The sequence below is a fragment of the Panthera onca genome, chromosome C2 (genome assembly GCF_046562875.1).
Source record: "Panthera onca isolate mPanOnc1 chromosome C2, mPanOnc1 haplotype 2, whole genome shotgun sequence".
In the NCBI taxonomy this organism is placed as follows: domain Eukaryota; kingdom Metazoa; phylum Chordata; class Mammalia; order Carnivora; family Felidae; genus Panthera; species Panthera onca.
In genome coordinates this window covers 149,264,010-149,286,637 of record NC_138347.1, presented here as the reverse complement: position 1 = coordinate 149,286,637, position 22,628 = coordinate 149,264,010, and the positions used below count along the sequence as shown (strand labels likewise).

The window sequence follows — 22,628 nt, the reverse complement described above, 5'->3', positions numbered from 1 at the left end:
GAGGGAGGGGCTTTCTTGTCACTAAGATTACAAAGCCCCAAAATGCATGGGAACGGTGTAATACACAGCAAGAGATTGCAGCCTTCTTCCTCTGCCTGTCTGGAGAGCCCGGCTTGGCCTGTCCCGGGCCCCACTCAGGGGACACTCCTCGGGCCTTAGCGCTGGGAGCTGCTGTGTGCCCCACCCCGGGGGAGGGAACCAGGCCAAGATGTCACAACCAGGTTGCTTCTGGTGTCCTTGGGCTGGGTCCAGGCAGGTGGCAGCCAGGGACAGCTGGCAGAGGGACAGAGGGGCCACAGGCAGGCCCCACCCAGACCCCCAATTGCCGTGTGGCTGCATAAGTCCTCTGTGTGTGTTCATTTTAATGACGGCTGAATTCATTAATATAGAGACTCTTGGTGTATTGTGGTAAATAACCTCTTGTTGAAGGGAAAGGTCACAGGGCTGTAGTTTTTGTTCAGAACTGACTGTACCATGTTGGGTGAGATATCTGTTAACTTTCCCCTCTTTTTGTTTTCTTTCTTATAAAAAAAAAAAAAAAGAACTCTAAGTACATTACGTACTGGAGCAGTAATTCTCAAACTTTCCTGGTCCCAGGACCCCTTAAAAATCATTGAGGATCCCCAAGAGCTTTTGTTCATGCGTGTTATATTGATTCACATCCATTGTATTAGAAATCAAAACAAAAATTCAAGCCACAGGGATACAGAAGTACACATTCCACTAATAAGCCTTCGGGGCAAAGATGTCACCACACATCATATGGTCTCTGGAAAACTCCATTGTGCATCCGTGAGAGTATGAGAGTGGACTACTTTGACCTTGTGTGTGGACCCTTCACACTGGTCTCAGGGAACCCCAGGGGTTCTCGGGTCACACTTTGAGAACTGCCGTGCTAAAGCATTTCTGCAATTGACTGCAGTTCTCTTATCAAAGTTGGGGAACCTGCTTGGAAATACCTTGGCTTGAAGAAAACGCTTTTCAGGACTTGTGATCTGAGCCCACATCATCTCAGGGCCCTTATTTTTTATTTTTTTATTTTTATTTTCTTCAGGGACTCGACTAACTCTGCCCTTCTCTCTCGATTGTCCTATAGATTCCCTGTAAGGAGCCCCCGCTGGTGTGCCAGACCTACTGGGGCCTGTCCACCCAACTGCCCCAGACTCCGGCAGCGGGCCCCCCGATGGCAGTGGGTACCTCCCCGTGAAACCTGCCAAGCTGGACGCCACAGCTCCGCACGACGACACTTTGGCCCACTCCGTGCCCCCTTTGGAGGTGTGCAACCATGCAGTCCTAGCCTGCAGCCCGGGCATCCCTGAGGAGCACTATGTAAGCGAGGCTGTGGAAGATGCTCCCAGCTGCAGAGGGTACCGGGATGCCTGCACCATCACCGGTAAGGGGGCCTTTCCTGCCAGGGAGGGAGGGTGGCCTCAGTCAGTGAGGACTGGGGGAGGGCGTGACTGCAGGAGTGCGTTGGGCGAGGTGTGAGGGGCCCAGGAGGAGAAGTCTGAGTGCAAAGAGTCTGAGCTGTGGGATTTTGAGACCTGCCGTCTAGAACCAACGTGAGATGAAGACAGTGCCTCGTAGAATTGCCGTGAAGGTTCAGGATGGGAATTTTGAACCCCCAGCAGCACGCGTGGCCCGTAGCGATGCTCAGCGTAGTTTGGTGCCGCTCCGTCTCTCTGACGCTCAGTTTCTGATTCACACATAAGGACAGGCGTGATGGAAATAGCACACAGCTGGGTGCTGGGATGCAAACATGGGGAACTGCTTTCCACACCCTTTGTATACCGCCAAGGTTTGTGCCCATATCGCTCCTTATGGATGCCTGCGTCAGTCACGTCTTCCCCGTGTCCCAGGAGCAGAGCAGCGTTAATGGTACGAGAGCTCTCGCTGGCTCCTTTTCCCCAAAGGGGTCATCGAGACCAGGGCTTGGAGCCGGTGCAGGCAAGGGCTCTGAACAGAGATGGTGTAGGATGGTGTGTGGAACAGCAGCAAGGGGCATCGTTAGAGTTAAGTCCAGATGCGTTCATATCAAAGTTTGCCCCAGTTCTCGTTCTGTCTGCAGTGTTTACTTTTCTTCCCCTGTTTGAAAGAATGCCCGATGACAGCTTAAAATGTGCAGATTTGCTTCCAGTAGCTTTTCATGGCTCTATCTGACGTTAAGCGTGAAGGACCTCCCATGTGTCAGGAGTGTCCTGAGTGTAGAGGGACGCTGAGATGGCCCAGGAGCCCAGCCTGGGTGCCTAGCCCTCGTGCTGAACTCTGGCCCCGTAAGTGGCCCTCTGTCTACTCTTGCTCCAAATCCCACCCCTGCGTGCCCACCTGCGGGAGGAAGGACACATTTCTGACATCTCCTTTCTGTCTACATCTGCTGTTTTCCTTTGCTCCTGGATCTCTGCTATCAGCACAGAGACATGCTGTGATCTCTCCCTTTGTAAAGATAATCCTTCTTGGCTCCACTTTCCCCACAGGCAGTGCCCATAGCTGCGTCTCTGCTTCTCAGTGAGCTGACTGCATTTTCTCTTCTGTTCTCACCTGGGTCCAGGCTGCGATCCCACCATTTCCTCAGCACCGATGGCCTCGTCCAGTGCAGGGGTCTGTCCTTAGCCTTCAGGATTTGACACTGCCGACCACTCCCTCCTCCTGGAAATCTGGTCCCTTGGCTTTGGTCTTGATTCTTCTGTTCTCCTGCCTTGCTGGCTGCTCCTCCCAAGCCTGGGGATGTTGGGGGGCCCGGGGCTCAGTCCTTGCTCTCCCATAAACACCTGTGCCCCAAGTGCCCTCCCCCAATCTTCAGGATTTAAAACCTGCCCTGTGCTGACCACTGTCTAGCTGCTGTCTTCAGACTCAACCTCTCCCCTGGAGGCCAGACATGATGGTCCGAGTCCACATCTCACCTCTTCACCTTCACCTCTTCACATCTGCGGGCATCTCAAACTCAAACAACCAAAAATGAACTGGTTTCCACCTCCGCCTGCTTTTCCAGTGGTCTGCCTTGGCTTTGTAAATGGTGCTTCTGGCTTTCCAGTTGCCCAGGCCAAATGCCTCGGAGGCATTTGTATTTCTTTCACACCTCAGTTTGCTGGGAAGTCTGTTGGCTCTGTCTTCCGTGTGTCCAGAACTGGACCGTCTCTGAGCAGCTCCACAGCATCTACCCTGGTCTAGGCCACCTCCATCTCACGTCTGGATTATTCCAGGGGGCTCCTAATTGGGCCTCCCGCTTCCCTGCTTGCTTTTGTGCAGTCTCTTCCCACCGAAGAGTCTTTTTACACACGTCGTATGGTTTAACCCTTCTGCTCCAAACCTCCAGCAGGCTTCTATCTGATTGAGGCCTGTGAGGTCTAAGGGACAGGGCTTTCCTGTCCCTTTGACTCTTGTCTGTGCCCACTCCATCCCAGAGACACTGGCCTCCTTTCTAATCCTTGGACTCACCAAGAATGTGCTGCCTCAGGGCCTTTGTCCTTGCTGTTGCCCGGCACCTGGATCACCTTACGCCCCGATGGCCTCATGATTCCCTCTTCACTTTCTCCAAATGGCATTTCATTAGAGACCTTTTTGTGACCGCTTTACAGGAAGACTGGTCCCACCCCTCCCTTTTCCCTTCTCCCTTTCCTGTCTTTTCTTCTTCCCCCGACTTAGTCATGAGCTACATGGGTTTGTATTTTGAGGGCAAGGACTTTGTGCAGCCCTGAATCCCAGTGGCTGAAATAGCACCTCATGTGGCCAGAGCCCAATAAGTGGGGTCTGTTATCCCCTTTTTACAGGTAAAGAAACTAAGTCACGAGAGGTTCGGTATCCTGCCTAAGATCCCTGAGCTCTGAGGGGTGAGATTTGCATGCAGGTCGTGACCCCGAGGCAGGTGTTCTCGGCCACCCAGGCATGCAGTGCAGCGGGGTCGACAGATGAGCTGGTGCAAACTGTGTACTGTGGTGAACACAGTGATCGGCACGGGCACGTGGGAACCCGGTAACGGGGTGCCTGGCCGAGCCTTGGAGGGGAATGTTTGGGGGAGGACCCAGAGGGCTTCCCGGAGGAGGCAGCGCCCCAGCTGCGTTTGTGCAAACACGTGAGCTAGCCCCTGGGCTCCCGGTGGCATCTGTGCCCGTTGAAATCCAGGCAACATCCAGCCCGTGGAAATGGTGTCGCTTTCTCTGAACGTGACGACCGAGGACGGAGAAACGCCAGAGCGCGTGCTGCTGAAGCTTCAGACCCTGCGGGGCGTGGTGGCGGAGGCTCTTGCCGGGACACAGTGGCAGGCGCCGTGGGACGGCTGAGAAGCAGAGCTCAGCGCTGTCACGTGAGCAGGAGGCTTAGTGAACAGGAGGGAAACGCCGGCCCCGATCCACGTTCGAGGTGCTGGCTGATGCACGACACACACGCTCAGGATGACGTCTTTCTAGATGCTCACTGTGAGGAGGACACACAGTGGGAAAACCCTCGGGGAGACCTGGAGTGTCCCCAAGAATGCATCCGTGGCTCCCAGGGCTCTTCCACGTGTGGCCCTGGGAGCCTGCGAAATGTACTCCGCCCCCGGCTGCCGAGACGAACAGCAGACTTTTTGTTCCTCTCTAATTTTTGGGCAGAGCCAGCCACCGGCCACGAAGCTCTGCTCCCCTGCGCCGCCCCCGCCCCTCGACTTAGGGATATCACATTTTTGGGCGCGTCATTTTGTCTTGGGGGCGGTTCGACACGATGAGCCGATAGGGTGGCTGGGCTGCCTGGGGTTACGTAACCCATTGTACTTCCAGAACTGCTCACGGTCTTAGGATTTGCCCCAACAAGCAGACTGAGAAAACTGCTGAGGAGGGCGCAGGAGGGTGGCTGTGCCGAGGTCCTGCCCGAGCCGGGTGCTCATGGAGGATCCGTCTTCTCTCTGAGTTGCCTTTGGGGTCGATTCCTGCACATGGCGTTGGTATGTCAGTTCAGGCAGCCCGTCAGGGCCCAGCCTCTGCCAGCACTCTCCCAGGGCAAGCTCACCCGGACAGACTCGTGCGGTAAGTTGTCTGCTGGGCTTGTCTGCTCTTTGTTTCCTTTGTGGTGTGGCCGGAGAGGAGAGAAGACCGCAGGAGAAGTAGTTTCTCTCCTGCTCTGTTCTGCTTGGCAGGTCGTCCTTGGGTGTGTGGTGGGGAAATCGCAATATTGAATCATGGAAGGGCAGCGCTGAGGGTCCTTAGAGGCTGTTCCTCCCTCGTCCCCTCATCCCGGCTCAAGGGAGGCAGTGACACGGGGCCATGAGGGCCAGGTCGGAGCTGGGACCAGGCCTCCCAGACCCCCACCACCTTCCCCCTGTGGTTCTTTGCAGCAGCCGAACAGGAAGGGTCTCCGGGGCCCTCCTGGCCTCTCCAGCTCTTCATTTTCTTAATCCTGTGTCTTGATCCTGGTTTCTCAGAGCCTCCACTGGCATCTGGCTCAGCAAGGACTTTTTTGAAAGGTGAAGAACAGAGTTAGTGTCTCCTTTTCTCCTTCTCTCTTTTCTGCCTTTAGTTTTCTGTTTTTTTTTTTTCCTTCCTTGACTAAACGTGTTTGGCTCTGTATCTCTGATCCACACCCCGGTGATGGAGAGCTTGCGAATCATTGCTGCTGTGGCTCGTCTCCCCTGCCGTGGGGCCGGTCCGAGTGCGATAGTCGGTGAGTGTCCAGTCTGCGTGCTGTTACAAGAGCTGTCTGGGCCCAAACCCAGTCAACTCCTGAGAGGCAAGCCCCTCTTGTCCTGTTCAAATCGGCTCAGGTCTCAGGACGTGTAGGAGTTTGGATGAGAGATTGTGGGGTGCTGTGAGTGTGTGTGTGGGGGGGCTGTGTAAAACGTCTTTACGCATGTTCAGTAATTCTGTTCAACTAACAGCTATTCAAGGCCAGCTTTTTGCTGGGGTCCATCATGACAACCGGCTCTGTCTTAGAGCACTGGAGGTGGGAAGAGGTGTAAGTGACCCGTGACGGCCCCCACGAGAATTGCTCTGGCTCTGCTTATGGAGCAGCCCTGCCCAGGTGTCCCTCCCCATCACAGGGCCATGCTTTAGGATTTGTTCCTTTTCTGTCACTGGTCTAAGCCATCAAACTCAGTGGTTTATCCTCTGAAAACATGCCCAAATAAAATAGGATGGACGTCTTTTATCAATGAAGTTTAAGGTCTTGCTAATCAATTCGTATCTAGTATAAGATTCTTCATGTCTTTTCCATGGAAAATGTATAACCTGAATGGTACTTACTTGGCTGAATGAAGCAGAAAAGATTGGACAGTGAAATATCCCTTCTTGCATAGGGTGAGAAAAATGTGAAATAGAATCTAGAGAATTATACATTTTCTCTAAACTCAGAAGTTGGAACTGTTCTTTTCTCCTTCTTAGTGGAATGTGGTCTGTTTAACGGTTGGTTTTTGCACATGGAATTCAGGACGAGGGCCTCTTACGCTGATATTCTAGAGCTAACGTTTAATTTTTAGCAAAACACGAAAACATTCACATCTGTCTTTTAAACATGCTATAAATTATTTTGCAACGATCTTGCTTCCCCTCAGTCTCTCATCATTAGGTGAGTGGGTAGAATATTTGTCACACAGGGTGTTTGACATATACTGTAAAATGTAGGTAAACTGATCAGTGGGATTCTTAGCGGGAAGCTGTAGTTTCAGGTGCTTGATATGCTTTACCTTCCTAATTGCTTTCTCTTATGAATTTGAAACAAGTTTTTAATGTATCCAATGTATTCCTGGTAGTCTTTGCCCACCTTAAACCATTTTAAGAAGCTGGCAAATAGTTTAAATTATATTAAAACAATTAGGGGTGCCTGGGTGGCTCAGTTGGTTGAGCTTCTGACTTCGGGTCAGGTCATGATCTCACGGTTCATGGGTTCAAGCCCCGCGTTGGGCCCTGTGCTGACAGGTCAGAGCCTGGAGCCTGTTTCGGATTCTGTGTCTCCCTCTCTCTTTGCTCCTCCCCCACTCATGCTCTGTCTCTCTCTGTCTCTCAAAGATGAATAAACGTTAAAAAAAAAAGCAAACTTTAAAACAATTAAAGAGTGATCTTCTTATTTATCAGGCGTGCTTTGCAAGGGCTTCGGAATATCCATCCCAGTGCAAATAGCATTCCTAATGGTTTTCCCTTAGATGCTAAGTTTTTGTAATGGATTTACATTAATTTGACTTCCGGGTATCAGAGTGAGGATCTCTTCATACACGCTTTGTGAAGGTGTCCTCTCTTCGATGTGACCAGACCAGGGGTCAGGGGTGTTTGCTGGCTAAGGGTCCAGGTGTCAGCCTCTGGCCTCAGCCTCCTGTTTCCCGCTGTGGCCGAGGTCCTCTGTGAGGGCTCTCCAGGGATTTGGGGAGAGAGGGTTCAGGGTATGTTGCTGCCAGGAGCAGGCCTTGCGGCTAGATTCGGATGTTCCCCCGTCTGCACTGTTTAGTGGTGACCCTGGGACTCATGGCCCCGAGAGACTTGTCTGATCTGTGATCGCTTATCTGGTGTGACCACTGACAGATTTGAGCCCTTCAAACTGAAACTGCCATGAGCTGGAACTTTATAGCTGTAATTAGACCCGGAAGAGATCAAATGTCGTAAATCTTATATTAGTCAGTGCTCTGCAGAGAAACAGAACCAACAGGATATACATCCATAAAGAGGTTTATTATGAGGAATTGACTCACACAATTATGGGCTGATAAGTCCCAAGATCTGCAGTCAGCAAGCTGGAGACCCAGGAGAGTGGTGTGGTTCCAGGCCAAAGACCAGCAGCTTGCAACCTAGAAAGAGAGCGTGTTGCAGTTTGAGTCCAAGGACAGGGAAAAAGTTGATGTCAGCTCGAAGGCAGTCGGGCGGGAAGAATTTTCTTACTCCAGGGAGATCTCTTAGTTCTATTCAGGCCTTCACCGGGTTGGACCAGGCCCACCCACACTAAGGAGGGCAGTCTGCTTTACTCAGTCTACTGATTTAAATTTTTATCTCATCCAAAAATACCCTCACGGAAACACCTGGCATAACGTTTGGCAAAATACGTGGGCACCTGTGGCTCAGTCAGGTTGACAGGTAGCCATCACAAATGCTAACAAAGGCTGACACTTACCGAGTAGTTGCTCTGTGCCTGGCAAGGCTTCAGGCACTGCTGCAGAAGCTCATTTTGTCCTCAGCACAGCCCTGCCAGGGGGAGGAGGGTACTGTTATCACCCCTACCTTTAAGGAGGTGCAGAATGGACTGGCTTGCCCTCTTCTGGAAAATAGCAGTCCTTGGGGTTCAGACCCAGCAGTGTTGTTTGCTGACCCTATTTAAGTTAACTTCCTTCATTGTGAAATTAAAAAAAAAAATTTCGTTTAACCAGGGTTTTACATTATAAATCCCATATATGCAAGTGGTAAAGCTTGGATTGTACCAAAGCTTATCAATGTAGAATAACATTCTATCATCTATATAGTTAAACCACTCTAAGAAAAAAATCATACCAAGAATTGTTCTCTAAATTCTTTTTTTAAAAAACACAAATGGGGGCGCCTGGGTGGCTCAGTTGGTTAAGCGTCCGACTTCGGCTCAAGTCACCATCTCACGGTCCGTGGGTTCGAGCCCCGCGTCGGGCTCTGGGCTGATGACTCAGAGCCTGGAGCCTGCTTCCAATTCTGTGTCTCACTCTGACCCTCTCCCGTTCATGCTCTGTCTCTCTCTGTCTCAAAAATAAATAAACATTAAAAAAAAATTAAAAAAAAAAAAAAAACACAAATGGGGAAATTATTCTTCAAAACAAAACACAAAAGGCCCATACCGTAAACTCTGCTCTGCATTTTTAAAAAGTTGACACCATTTCTTATGATGGTTTCATTACAGTACCTATATAATATTGCCTTTTTCTTTAAAAATTTTTTTTTTCAACGTTTTTTTATTTATTTTTGGGACAGACAGAGACAGAGCATGAACGGGGGAGCGGCAGAGAGAGAGGGAGACACAGAATTGGAAACAGGCTCCAGGCTCCGAGCCATCAGCCCAGAGCCTGACGCGCGGGGCTCGAACTCATGGACCGCGAGATTGTGACCTGGCTGAAGTCGGACGCTTAACCGACTGCGCCACCCAGGCGCCCCAACCTTTTTCTTTAAAATAGCTACAAAGTCTCCTGTTATCTGGAATTATCCCGATGCATTTTTTTTAAGTTTATTTATTTGAGAGAGATACAGAGCGAGCAGGGGAGGGGCAGAGAGAGAGGGAGAGAGAAAAAATCCCAAGCAGGCTCCACTCTGTCAGTGTAGGGCCCGTTGTGAGGCCAGAACTCACGAACAGTGATCATGACCTGAGCCGAAACCAAGAGTCGGATGCTTAACCGACTGAGCCACTCAAGCGCCCTCCTTATTCATTTTTTTAATCCAGCATTTCTCAGATGTAATGTTCCTTTTTTAACAGAAACTTTTTAATTCCTTCTTTATTAATTGGAAATTAGTAGATCACGAATCCTTGTCAACACAATAAAAACAACAACAACAACAACAGTATAGTGCCTGGCTGTAACGTAAACGAGAAGCTAAAGCAAACTGATGAACGAGTAGGCTCCATACCTCAGGGGTGAAAGCACTGGTCTTGTAAAACAAACTGACGTGACCTGGAGTTTGGCCGTGACCGCGTGCACGTGGCCTCATTAGGGGCAGTCAGGTCCTGCCCCTTGTGGGTGGAATGGCCGAGGGGCGCCTGGGTGGCTCGGTCAAACATCCAAGTCTTGACTTCAGTGAGGTCACGATCTCACGTTTTGTGGAATCGAGCCCGGGGTTGGGTTCCGTGCTGACAGTGCAGAGCCTGCTTGGGATTCTCTCTCTCTCCCTCTTTCTCTGCTCCTCCCCTGCTTCTGTTGGACGTCTGCTCTCTCTCTTAAAATAAATGAACAAAAAGAAAAAAGCCGTGAAGGTTGTGGCTGCTGAGGCAGCTGACCATATGCTGGTCACGTAAGGTCCAAACAAGAGACAGTGTTTGGAGCAGATGCCTCTTGGTGGAAGCTTTCGGTTATTTCCAGTGTTTGTGTTTTCATGGTGCTCCAAGGAACATTCTTGCATGTGTATCTTTTGGGTCACTTAACCAGGATGTCTGTAAGCTAACAGGGCGTGCGTTTATGATTTGATGTCGATCATAGCACTGCCCTCCACAGAGCCTGCTCCCGCTCAGTGCCTACCGTGGGTGTGCTGGAGAGGCAGCTTTCTGGCAACTCTGGGCAGTGTCAGCCCTCTTCATCTTGGCTAATCAGGTAGTCACGAAAAAGCGCACTTCGTTTTATTTTGTATCTTTTTCATGGTGGATAGTCTTACGCCGTTTTTGTGTTGTATTTTATTTTCTGCAAACAGCCTATCTTTTTGCCTGGCTCATTTTTCTAATGGGTTGTTGACCTTTAAGAGGTATAATTGAGTTTCTGTTATGTGTTCAGAGGGTAAGGCAGTGTGCCAGCTTGAGATTCTTTTGTATTTCAGAAGAGGAAAATTGTCTTAAATTAGAGAGAGAGAGAGCTTGCCAGAGAGTGTGCGTGTGAGTGGGTGAGGGGCAGAGGGAAAGAGAGAGAGAATCCCAAGCAGGATCTGTGCTCAGCACCGAGCTGGACCACCAGACTTGATCCCATGACCCTGAGCCAAAATCAAGAGTTGGATGTAAACTGACTGAGCCACCCAGGCACCCCCAAAAGAGGAAAACATGTCTTAAAAAAAATTTTTTTTTAATGTTTATTTATTTTTGAGAGAGACAGACAGAATGCGAGTGGGTTAGGGGCAGAGAGAGAGGGAGACACAGAATCCGAAGCAGGCTCCAAGCTCTGAGCTGTCAGCACAGAGCCCGACACGAGGCTTGAACTCACGAGCTGTGAGATCTTGACCTGAGCTGGTTGGACGCTCAACCGACTGAGCCACCCAGGTGCCCCAAAAGGAAAAAATGTCTTAAGAATAGTTACATGAATTACTATTTAACTACTATTACTATATAACTATTTGATATTAATAGGAGAAGTAGAGGGTGATAAAAAGATTGTGTAAAGGGGATTTCTGAAGTGGAATTTCCAAGGTTTCTATGGAAAAGCAGTATTTTTTTTTTTTTAATTTTTTTTTTTCAACGTTTTTTATTGGTTTTTGGGACAGAGAGAGACAGAGCATGAACGGGGGAGGGGCAGAGAGAGAGGGAGACACAGAATCGGAAACAGGCTCCGAGCCATCAGCCCAGAGCCCGACGCGGGGCTCGAACTCACGGACCGCGAGATCGTGACCTGGCCAAAGTCGGACGCTTAACCGACTGCGCCACCCAGGCGCCCCTGGAAAAGCAGTATTTAAGCAGAAGTCTGAAGAGATACATAGGAATTAGTGGGGTGGGGCTGGGGAAAGAGCATTCCAAGCAGTGAAGACAGCACGAACAAAGGCCCTGTGGTGGGAAGATGATTGGTAGTAATAGCTACCATTGATAGAGCACTTACTATGTATTAGACGTTATTCTAAGTATCTTTTACATCTCCCTGCATTGAATTGTCATGTATTATTTGTGTAGCATACTTCCCCCAAACCTTGCTCATTTAAAACAGCAAACATTTCTAGTCTCACCTACTTCTGCGGGTCGGGAATTTAGGAGTAGCTTAGCTGAGTGGTTCTGGCTCAGGGTCTCTAGCGATGTAGCTGAAGGCCACAGGGGATATCGATTGAGCACCTATGTGATGAATGCACTTGTGAGAATTTCTGGGGTGAGGACTTCAGTTTGGACAGACATTGCCAGAGAGGTTGTATTTTTGTGTTGTTTGAAGTGGGGGTGTCTGGGCCCACACCCCCTGCACCCTGGCTATTAGCAAACACCTTGCGCTTTGCCAACTGAAGTGTGAAAACAAGAGCGCATATGGCCTCGATTTATATTCCTCTCAGCATGTAGCGGTTGAGCATCTTTTGGTATTTCCTAGCAGAATTTTTATTTTTATTTTTATATTCTGGGATTTGAGATAAATTCTTCTTAACAGTTCCTGTTTTTAGCTCATGGAGTAGTAACTCCCATGATTGGAAATAAGAGAATTGTTTTTTATTTTCTTTTATTATTATTATTTTTTTAATGTTTATTTTTGAGAGAGACAGCGTGTGAGCAGGAGAGGGGCAGAGAGAGAGGGCGACACAGAATCCCAAGCAGGCTCCAGGCTCTGAGCTGTCGGCACAGAGCCCGACGCGGGGCCCGAACTCATGAACCGCGAGATCATGACTTGAGCCGAAGTCGGACGGTCCACCGACTGAGCCACCCAAGCACCCAGAGAATTGTCATTTTGTACTTTCCTTTCTTTGCCAACGGGAGAGAAGGTCTCGGGGTGCCTGCCTCACTGGGTCACCATGAGGGCTAAACGAGTTACTACATGCAGAGTACTGAGCAAGTTGTTGGTACATAGTAAACATTCAATTAGTCTGTTTGGCCTGGAGGAGAGCCCAGGCTGCCTGAGGTGGGTTGGTAGGTGGAGGGTAAAGGCATAATTGTTTTACATGTTGCCCTTCAGCCTCCCCTTTGTTTGCAGACCCCCTCCCATCTTCTTTGTTTCTTGCTGTACCCCGGCCCCCTCTGCCCTATCTTGGGCCCCAGGCGTATTCTGGCTGGGATTTGGCTCCATTCCTGGGGAAGGCCTTGCAGTGTGGCCTCAGGGGAGGGCAGGTCTTGGAGGCTTCTGGAGTGTTGGGGAGGCAGAATTTATTTCTCTACCTGACGGGAATGATGGATTTACTGGGGGGGGGGGGGGGGGGGGGCAGGGGAGCAAGTGACATATTTTTGTAAAATACTTAGAAAAACTCTGAAGCTCTAAGGGAGTCCAGTGGAACCTTCTACAGTGATGGAAATGTTCTGTTACAATGTCTTCATAGACTTTTAGGATATCATCTGTGTTAAAAAAAAAAAAAAAGCTTTAGTTGATTATGGAAGTGACTGGTGTCTGTGCATCATTTGTAAAAAATGATTTTAAAGCTACTTCCCATTATGTTATTGAATATTTGTCTCAAAAATTTCTTGACGAGGGGCACCTGGGTGGCTTAGTCGGTTAAGCGTCCGACCTCATGCAGGTCATGATCTCACGGCTTGTGAGTTTGAGCCCCACGTCGGGCTCTGTGCTGACCGCTCAGAGCCTGGAGCCTGCTTCAGATTCTGTGTCTCCCTCTCTCTGTGTTTCTCCCCTGCTCATACTCTGTCTCTCTCCTACTCTCTTTCTCTCAAAAAATAAATAAACATTAAAAAAATTTCTTGATGAACTCTTGAGGTTCTTGCTAGAACTGCTTTCTTTCCTGTTTATGTAAGCTTTTTTTATTAGACGATGAATTTTTTGTTGGTTGTGTGTGGGGAGGTCTCTTTTTGCTTTGGGTTCTAGGAAGCTCAGTTGCCTTAGGTTTTCATTGAGTAGCTATTCTGGTAAAACTGCCCTTTGCCTACCTCTGTTTAGTAAGACACATAGGTTGCTTTTCTTTTATGCTTATTCTAACATAGTTCTGTTGAAACATCGTTGGACATACTTGGGGTTGAAGAGGACATAAATGGATGTTGGCCCACTGTATTTTCTCAAGGCGCCATGAACTTGGCCCCTGTGGGAGTTCCACCCACCCTGATATTTCAGCCCTAACAGACTCTGACAGTATCCCAAGGGAGACAGATCGTGGCTTCCTGGGGTTCTGGGCCTAAAGCATGTTGGCTTTGGGGCAGAGAGGTCTAGATGGGTGTTACGGCTGCAGCATCTGCAGTGGGACCTTGGGCAAGTCGGCTAGTCTCTGAACCTGTTTGTGCATCCTTAAAATGGGATGACAGTAAGCACCTCAGGGTTGTTGCTGGTACTCAGTGTGGTAATTCCTATTCAGGGCTTAGTACAGCGGTGGCTTGTGGAAGGCGTTCAGTAAGGGTGAGTGACTCTTTTTTACTTATGGCTCAGCTTAATTCCAAGTTCTGTGACGCTGCCTCCAGAAATGAGGTTACCACGAAATCTGTGCCCATCGTCCGTGCCCATCGTCCTCATCTGGCAGTTCGCTGTCTGTGCAGCTTGATTTTGAATTCCAGAATTGGGGAAGCCCCGCTTTGGATGGTGTCCCCTCTGCCTTATGTAGATAGGGATCACCGTGTATTTTGTGATTTGAGTCTTTAAATCTCCCAGATGTCCATCCCGGAAAACAGACTGAACATGCTGATATGCAGTCTGTCGGAGCGGCTCCGGGAAGGCCTGCAGGGCTCTGACGTTTTAAACCACAGTCACAGCGGGCAGTGCCTGAGAACCAGGGGCCAGCTTTGCTGTTTCCAGAGGACTAGCTTGGAGAACTTAGATTTTCAGATTTCCTTTCCTCCCTTCTTTCTTTTTCCATCTTCTCCCTCTTTCTCTCCTGTCTGTGTCCCCCCCCCCCTTCTTTTTCTCTCCTTTGCCCCTTCTTCCCTCTCCTTCCCTCCTCTGCCCCCCCTTCCCACTCTCCTCCCCCTTCCCCTGTAATCCTCCCCTCCCTCTCCTCCTAAGAGAAACTCCCTCTAAACACTTGAGGACAGTGGCGGGTCTAGGCTGGCCGACTGGGCAGCGTTGCCACATTCCGCCAGAACTGCTCAGGTAAAGACAGCAGGTTACAGGCCATGCTGGGTTAATGTTCTTCAGTGTTTTTGTGGCTCATGGAAGAGGTGAAGGGGCCCTGTTGTAAACTAGTCCTTTCTTGTGTCTGGGTGACAGGCACCTGTCACTTCCTGGGAGAAGGAAGGGGCTCCATGATGCTGATCTGGGGTACGCCGGGTTTAGCTACAAGCAGGAGGAGTAGGAAGGGCGCTGGGGATAGCTCCTGGGCAGAGAGAGGAGGAAGGAGGGAGAGCGAGCAGAGAACTGGCCACTCCCCCTCGATGTGAAGCTGCCGGAAGGTGGTTTTACTTAACTGAGGTACTTCCCTGCGGAGAGCTTGTTTCAGACCTTACCCTGCCCGTCTCCTCCCCCACCCCTGCCACCCAGCACTGTGTCAGAATAGGAGATGGGGTGCTGCGCATGGTGCCCCTGAGCATGGGAGCCCTCAGGCTTCTGGGGCTTTCCGCCAGCCCCACGGTGCTCTGCGATTTCCCCTGCTGCCTCCGGGAGCCCAGGTGCAGGACGGCATGAGGTGGACACTTGTCTTCGTGCGGAATTGGGTGTGGCCCGATGGGCCTCACGAAAGCGCTGTGGAGCGAGGAGGGCAGCTGAGCAAAGGGCTGTGGGATTCAAGCTGGGGGTGGGGAGGGGGCGATGAAGGCAAGGCGGAGGGATCACGGGGTGCTGGTCTTGATGCGGCAGGGTGGGAATAAATGAGGGAGAACTGGGAGGAGAGGGGGCATGTGAATTTCCGGTTTCAGAGGCGGCCCCGGGTGTGGCTGGCAGAGGTGGAGGGTGCCGCCCGGGGAAGGGGCTGCGAGGCGCTGACGGGCAGCCCCGGGGACCCACAGGGCCTGGTGGGGAGGAGGGCCGGGAGCCCCGCGCCACAGGGGCTGCGAAGCGGACAAGTGGGCGGAAGCAGGGGGTAGCGTGGGTTCTTAAAGCTGGCGGAAGCAAATGAACCAGATGTGCCTGGGGAGCCAGAGTGTGCCAGCACTAACCGCAGACCGCCCCCCCCCTCCCCCCACCTCCGTGAACCAGTGCAGAGTGAGACCCGAATCTTCATCTTCCAGGAAGTTTTCAGCCCTCCTGGATGGAACACGTGTGTGAGCTAAACCGAACCTTCTCGGCGGGAGAGAAGGAAGGTCTTGCTTCTCAGTGGTTAGAAAGATGATGATAAGGCTGAGTCTGGGGGCCCTGGGACCCTGACATTCCTTCCCTTCTCTCGACAGGAATCCTGTTCTCATTTCCCCCCAGTGTGTTGAGTTTCAGCTTATCTGATAAATACAATTGTACTTTTTTTTTCCTCTATCAAGAAAAACCTTTACAACAGTCCATTCAGATGGCCATAACTGCAGGTTTGAACTCCATCGTTCAGTGTTATTTCAGCTCTATTTCTTCCTACTTGTGGGGGGGTTTGTGGTGAGGAGAAATGGGAAGGGAACAAGGCTGAGGTGGAGAAAGGAAGTCTTCTGGTGCCCAGGCTCCTTTTGCCTGGGACCCAGGAGGCTGGGGCGGCCTGCCCAGGTGTGCACGCGGCGCCACCTAGTGGTCCACGGAAGCACCAGCAACCAGACACCTGCAGTGCCCCGGGTTCGCAACTTTTAAAAGGGATTGAAGGAAAGAGCAGGTTAATTGTCCAGAGGATCTGACAGGTAAGGAGGACAGCTTCAGCTGTGTGGAACAAAACAAATCCGCTTCCATCCCTCCATGCCTTCTCCTGACTTGTTCCTTCCACCTTTATTTTAATTGATCCCCGTTTTTGCAAGGTGGGGAGTATCTTGAGAGCCACGTGTGACCATGTCTTTCCTGCTTAAAGTGTTTGTTAGGAGATCCTAACCTAGATGGTGGTGTGGTGTCAGTGCCATGCACTGAACTTTATTCTTGCAGCTATCACTTGTCGTACTTTATATCATTTTATTTACTTATTTATTTTAATGTTTACTTTTGAGAGAGAGAGAAAACACGTGAGTGGGGGAGATGCAGAGAGAGAGGGAGACACAGAATCCGAAGCAAGCTGCAGGCTCTGAGCGGTCAGCACAGAGCCCGATGCTGGGCTTGAACCCACGAACCGTGAGCCTGTGACCTGAGCCGACGTCAGACGCTTAAGCGACTGAGCCACTCAGGCGCCCCAACTTTATGTCCTTTTAAATTGCGTATGTATTAGTCAGGTTTTGTTGGGTAACACACGGCTCCCAAGTCCACAGTGGCCACTGCAACATTTATTCCTTGCTTGTGGCTGTAGGTCACCCGGGGATGACCTGGGCTCCACTTATCTCTCTCATTTGAGGATTTGGCCTCCGGCGGCAAAGGCTGTCTAACACTATAGTCTTCTGGCAGAGGACAGGGCTCATGAAAACAAACTCAATGAACACGCTCAGAGTCTCTGGTTGTACATGTGGTATGTGATACCTGCTCACATTCCATGGGCCAAGGCAAGTTCTGTGGCCCAGCTCAAAGTCACGGAACTGCAAAGTGATTTTTGTTTACAGTGAACCAAAGCAAGGGGAGGTAGCGAAGGAAGAATTGGAAGCCAGATTTTAGAAGATCCCGAAATGGCTGGGGTGCATAGGTCGGCTCAGGGATCTCTCTCCTCTGGCCTAGAGTAGCAGTCAGCAGACTTGTCCCTAAAAGCCAGAGAGTAAATATTTTAGGTTTGTGGGTCACATGGTCTGTGTAGCAACCACTGGCCTCTGCTGTTGTAGCTGAAAGAAGCCGTACACCTGAAGTAATGGGCGTAGCTGTGTTTGAATAAAATTGTTGTTTACGAAAACACACAGGACTTCACTGTGGGTCGTAGTTGGGGGACTCCTGGGTGAGACGTTCAGTGCTGGTTTGTATCAAGATGTCAACTTAACAACAAAAGAGAAATATCCCTTATTAGTTGGGAACCTCTTGGGGAGTCCAGTGAAACCCCACCCACCGTTCAGCATTGTTGAGCCATAAATAGTTGTTCCATTGTCACTGAATTTTCCAGGCAGCCAAAGTTTATTGTTTCTGGGTATGAAACCTCATTTTGTTGAACTGTTTTCTGTAGAAATGTCTGTAAAGGGTATTAGAAGCTCCTTGGTCTTTCCAAGGATGATGGGGGTTTAAGGTAATTTAACCTTCCTGGTGGATTCAGATTATCGTTCACGGACAGTGTTTGGTGAGGGACTTGGAGATGTGCCCTGAATAAGGGGAGTAGATGTGCTCGGTGACCCTACGTTCACATGTGTTGTGGTTACATTTGTGTGTGTGTGTGACCACTTCATTGAGATATAATTCACCCATTTAAAGTATATCATTTGGTGGCTTTTGGTTTACTCGCAGGGTTGTGCAGTCATTACCACAAATCAATTTTAGAACGTTTTCATCACCCCAGAAAGAAACTCCAGACCCTTTAGCTGTCACCTCCCCCCCACCATCCACTCCCATCCCTGTCCCCCATGTGGCTGAATGAATGAGCTTTCAGAGGGTGACCTCTCGGATTCTGCTGCCTGTGTTTTTTCTTGGCCCTGACAGGCTCAGTCCTGGTCTTGGAGAGCAGAGTGAGGGATCTTCTCGAACGGCCATCGTGCTATGCAGGTGTCCATGCAGTAAACACTTTCACTGCCCCTGACACCTGTGCATCAGAATACATCACCTGAGGAGGAAGCTTTAACGTTTGTCCTTTATTCTTATTATACCTTTATATTTCTTCATTTGTATTCTGCTTTGCAGGACGTCGTCCTGTGTAATTTTCTGCTCTTTGAATTTACATGTGTGAGTTTGAAACCTGGTTCGAGTAACATGGAATTGTTTCACGCTCAGGTTTTATTTGATTTATCTGTTTCGTTTGATTGCTTCTTGTTGGACTGCTGTAATGCTTTTTGGGGGATGAGTTTGCAATCTTTTAATATCCAGATGATCTCACTTCATGCTTTAAAAAAGTAACCATTGTTCACTTATAAACAGAATTTCCTGTCTAGGAAACAATTTAGATGAATAAAGCAGTTGACTGCATTGAATGGTGGAGGCATGGTAGGCATTAGGATTTTATAAAATTGTGTTCTGTTAATAAAGTTTTCCTGATTTGACTTATGACTCTTTATCTCAGCATTTAACCTCAACATTAATGGACTTCCATTCCATAGTAAAAGCTAACTTTGGGGAGGAGAGGACAGGTAGGAGGATGTGGGCTTTGAACCCTGGCAGCTGCTTGGCTGCCTTAAGAGCTTTAGAGAGGCTAACTATAAATAGTGGGTATAGGGGCGCCTGTGTGGCTCAGTTGGTGAGCATCCCACTCTTGATTTTGGCTCAGATCATGATCTCACTGTCATTGAGATTGGGAAAGAAAGAAAGGAGGAAAGAATATATATATACATATATATATGTATATATATATTCTTATACATACACATATATGTATACATATGCATACATATACATATATATGTATATATATGGAATAAATATGTATACAGGGAATAAAGTTTTTTGCAAAACAGAAAGCAGATGTAAGCAAAAAGTTAATAATTTTAAAACAGGAAACTGGATCTGAACCCCCAAAATTAGAGCAACAGAAGTCAAGGGGGGGGGGTTGGTGAGATGAAGTATAATAAGCTATCCTATCTGTCCTATGGAGAATTAGAAAAATATAGATTTACCTCCTAGTAACTTAAAGGGAACTACTTACCTGTATCAGTAAGATGAGGTTTGGCTGCATAGGAACAGCGCCCTCACCTGGTAGGATTTATGTAGCGTTGGTAGCACTCGATAAATGCATTGTTATTGCTGTTGTTTGTTATCATTCTAAAAAGTAAGCCGGATCCCTACACAACTTTCACACCCAATAAAATCCAGATGGCTCAAAGATAGAGTATCAAGAATGAAGCTGCAAAAGTGGTAGAGGTAAATATTGCTGGGATATTTAATAATCTTGAGATGGGCAAGGCCATGCTAAGCCAGATGCAGGGGCTAGAACTGTAAAGAAAATAATGGATCATTTTCACTGTTTGAAAGTGAAGCCTTATACTGGGTTTCTTGCTGTGATACAGCGTATCTGTCCCTGAAAAGCTTGCATGGTCTGCAAAATCGCGGGCCCCAAATGACGGTTCTGCGACTTTGTAACCAGAACGTTAAACCGTACAAAGCACGAAGGACACAACTGGTTGCAGGGCAAAGGCTGTGAGGCACGCAGAGGGCGGGGCCTCGGAGCCCTGCAGCTCCCCTCAAGGTGGGCACGGGAGGAAGAGCAGCCTCTGCAAGCCCAGAGCCACGCAAGGCTGGCGTGTGCCCCCTTGGGGATGGAGCCCTAGGTGTAGAGCGTATTTTACACTTCTTTAAGATAGGGCTGGAAGGGCTCCTGCCTGTGCAGTACAAGAGTGCCCTCCTCTTACACAGGCATGTGAGGTCCCAGTAGAAAAGCCTGTTGCAGTACACAAGGCTGTGTGGAAAAATCAGGAACCATGAGTAGGTTTGCAAGACCAGTGACAAGCTGGGGAAACGATTGCACTATATCTGATAGACAAAGGTTCACATAAGTCTCCTCTATATGTCAGTATTAAAGAAGAGATAAGCAAGAAAAAAGTATGTATGAGCATCCTGTAATGAATTACAAATGGGGGCACCTGGGTGGCTCAGTTGGTTAAGCGTCTGATTTTGGCTCAGGTGATGATCTCACAGTTCCTGAGTTTGAGCGCTGACTCGGGCCTCTGTGGTCAGCCTAGATCTGTCTGCTTCAGATCCCGTCTCCCTCTGCCCCTGCCTGGCTTCTGCTCGCTCTCTCTCTCTTTAAAAAAATTTTTTTAATGTTTATTCATTTTTGAGACAGAGAGACAGAGCATGAATGGGGGAGGGGCAGAGAGAGAGGGAGACACAGAATCGGAAGCAGGCTCCAGGCTCCGAGCCATCAGCCCAGAGCCTGACGCGGGGCTCGAACTCACGGACCGCGAGATCGTGACCTGAGCTGAAGTCGGACGCTCAGCCGACTGAGCCACCCAGGCGCCCCATCTCTCTCTCTCTCTCTTAAAAATAAGCATTATAAAAATTACAAATGACCAATATGTCTGTGAAAAAATGTTGGATATTACTAAGAACTAAATGCGAATGGCCGACAGGTACATGAAGAGGTGCTCAGCATCACTAGTCATCAGGGAAATGCGAATAAAACACAACGAGCTATCACCTCACACCTATGAGAATGGCTACTATCAAAAAGATGAGACAATAAGGCTTGGCAAGGATGTGGAGGAAAGGGAACCCATGTGTGCTGCCAGTGGGAGTGTAAATTGGGGTGGGTGCTATGGCAAGGATATTTATTCCAGTGTTCTTTCGTTGCAAAACCATGAAATGCTTGTGAATGGGGAATCTCGTCCCTGAATTGTGTCATGCATTGAAAATGGGATACTATGTAGCCCTTAAAAAGGAGGTGGACCCGAATTCATTGCCACGGAGCCGTGTCGCCACGGAGCCGTGTCGCCACGGAGCCGTGTCGCCACGGAGCCGTGTCTGTGACATATTGAGAGCATCACCGGTGAATTTTCCAAGATCTCTTTCGTGGAGAGACATAAAACCAAAGGAGGGGGAAAAGAGATTCTTTTCAAAGTGGTTTTGGAATTAGAGACCATGTTGTCTTCCTCCTGCTCCTTGTAAATCGGTGGCAGGCCCACCTGTGACGTTCTCTTCCCATCAGTCAGAGGGGTCTCATCCCCGAATCCAGCCGCTTCTCTCAGCAGAATTGCTGAGACACCTTCGATTCTTGCCTGAACTGTGGCAGTAGCATCGTGGCTTGTCCCCAACGGGTAGCCCCTTTGACCTGTCCACGTAGCGGCCAGAGAGACCTGTTTCATCCTTGAGTGAGACTGTGGCACTCTTGTGGAGGGGCTTCCCAGTGCGGCCAGAGCGAGATCACACTTCCTGCCACGGCCTAAACGTTCTAGACACTCTGGCCTCCCTCCCCTCACCTGCATGGCTCTCCCTACCCGGCTCCGGCCGTACACGATGCCTCTGGTTTTTCTTTATATTTACTCTTCCCTGTGCTTGGAACACTGTTCCCCCTAGATCTTTATTCCAGTTTCTGCCCCGATGACCCTTCCCCAGAAATGAACAAATCATTGTTATTCGTGGCTTTATAATATTTCGTTCAGTTGGTAGGATTTACTTAAATGCCGCTAGACACGAAGGTTGTATTTGGCAATGCAGTGACTTTTTTTTTTAATTTTTAAAATTAAGAAATTTTTTAAAAAAATTTTTTTAATGTTTATTTATTTTTGAGACAGAGAGAGACAGAGCATGAATGGGGGAGGGTCAGAGAGAGGGAGACACAGAATCAGAAACAGGCTCCAGGCTCTGAGCCGTCAGCCCAGAGCCCGACGCGGGGCTCGAACCCGCGGACCGCGAGATCGTGACCTGAGCCGAAGTCGGCCACTCAACCGACTGAGCCACCCAGGCGCCCCAAATTAAGAAATTTTTAATTCAAGTATAATTAACTCAGAGTTATATTAGTTTCAGGTGTACAGTATAATGATTCAATTCTAGGGCGCCTGAGTGGCTCCGTCAGTAAGCATCTGACTTCGGCCCAGGTCATGATCTCACGGTTCATGAGCTCGAGTCCCACGTCAGGTGAACGGGAGCCCTGCTTTGGATGAGCTTGAGCCTTGTTTCTCTCCCTCTCTCTCTCTGTCCCTCCTGGGATTCTCTCTCTCTCTCTCTCTGTGCCCCTCCTGGGATTCTCTGTCTCTGCCCCTCACTCACTTGTGCCCCCCCAAAACAAACAAAAAAGAATTCTGTAAATTTCTCATCAAGGTAAGTGTACTGTTAATCCCCTTTATCCGTTTCATCCATCCCTGCACCCACCGCCTCTGTGGCAGTTTGTTCCTGAATTTAAGAATCTGTTTTTTTTTTTTTTTTGCCACGAACATCTTTTAAAAAGTGCATTGAAGATGTGACTGTTAACAAGTAGGAATGTGCAGAAATAATTTACAGGTACTTAATGACTCCCATTTGTATTTGATAAGCTTTCATTTTTTTTTTAAATGTTTATTTATTTTGAGAGAGACAGGAATAGAGAACAAGCAGAGGAGAAGCAGAGAGGGGGTGGGGAGAGAGAATCCCAAGCAGGCTCCACTCTGTCAGCACAGAGCCT

General features: G+C 49.2%; 1 protein-coding gene across 9 annotated transcripts in view; it reads left to right on the top strand.

Moving 5' to 3' along the window:
* Nucleotides 1-1,109: 1,109 nt before the first annotated feature.
* Nucleotides 1,110-22,628, top strand: part of TRAK1 (trafficking kinesin protein 1) — a 158,282-nt gene continuing 136,763 nt past the window's right edge. For 3 of the 9 annotated variants that reach the window (XR_009611951.3, XR_009611949.3, XR_009611950.3), the window contains exon 1: nt 4,800-4,997. Coding sequence is in view for 4 of the 9 variants with exons in the window: in XM_060638354.3 (XP_060494337.1) it covers nt 4,907-4,997 (91 nt within the window). In the remaining 5 variants the exon portion in view is untranslated. Of the gene's footprint in view, nt 1,394-4,799; nt 4,998-22,628 lie in introns of those variants that run through there. The other 6 variants (XM_060638361.3, XM_060638365.2, XM_060638354.3 and 3 more) reach the window with 5 other exon arrangements.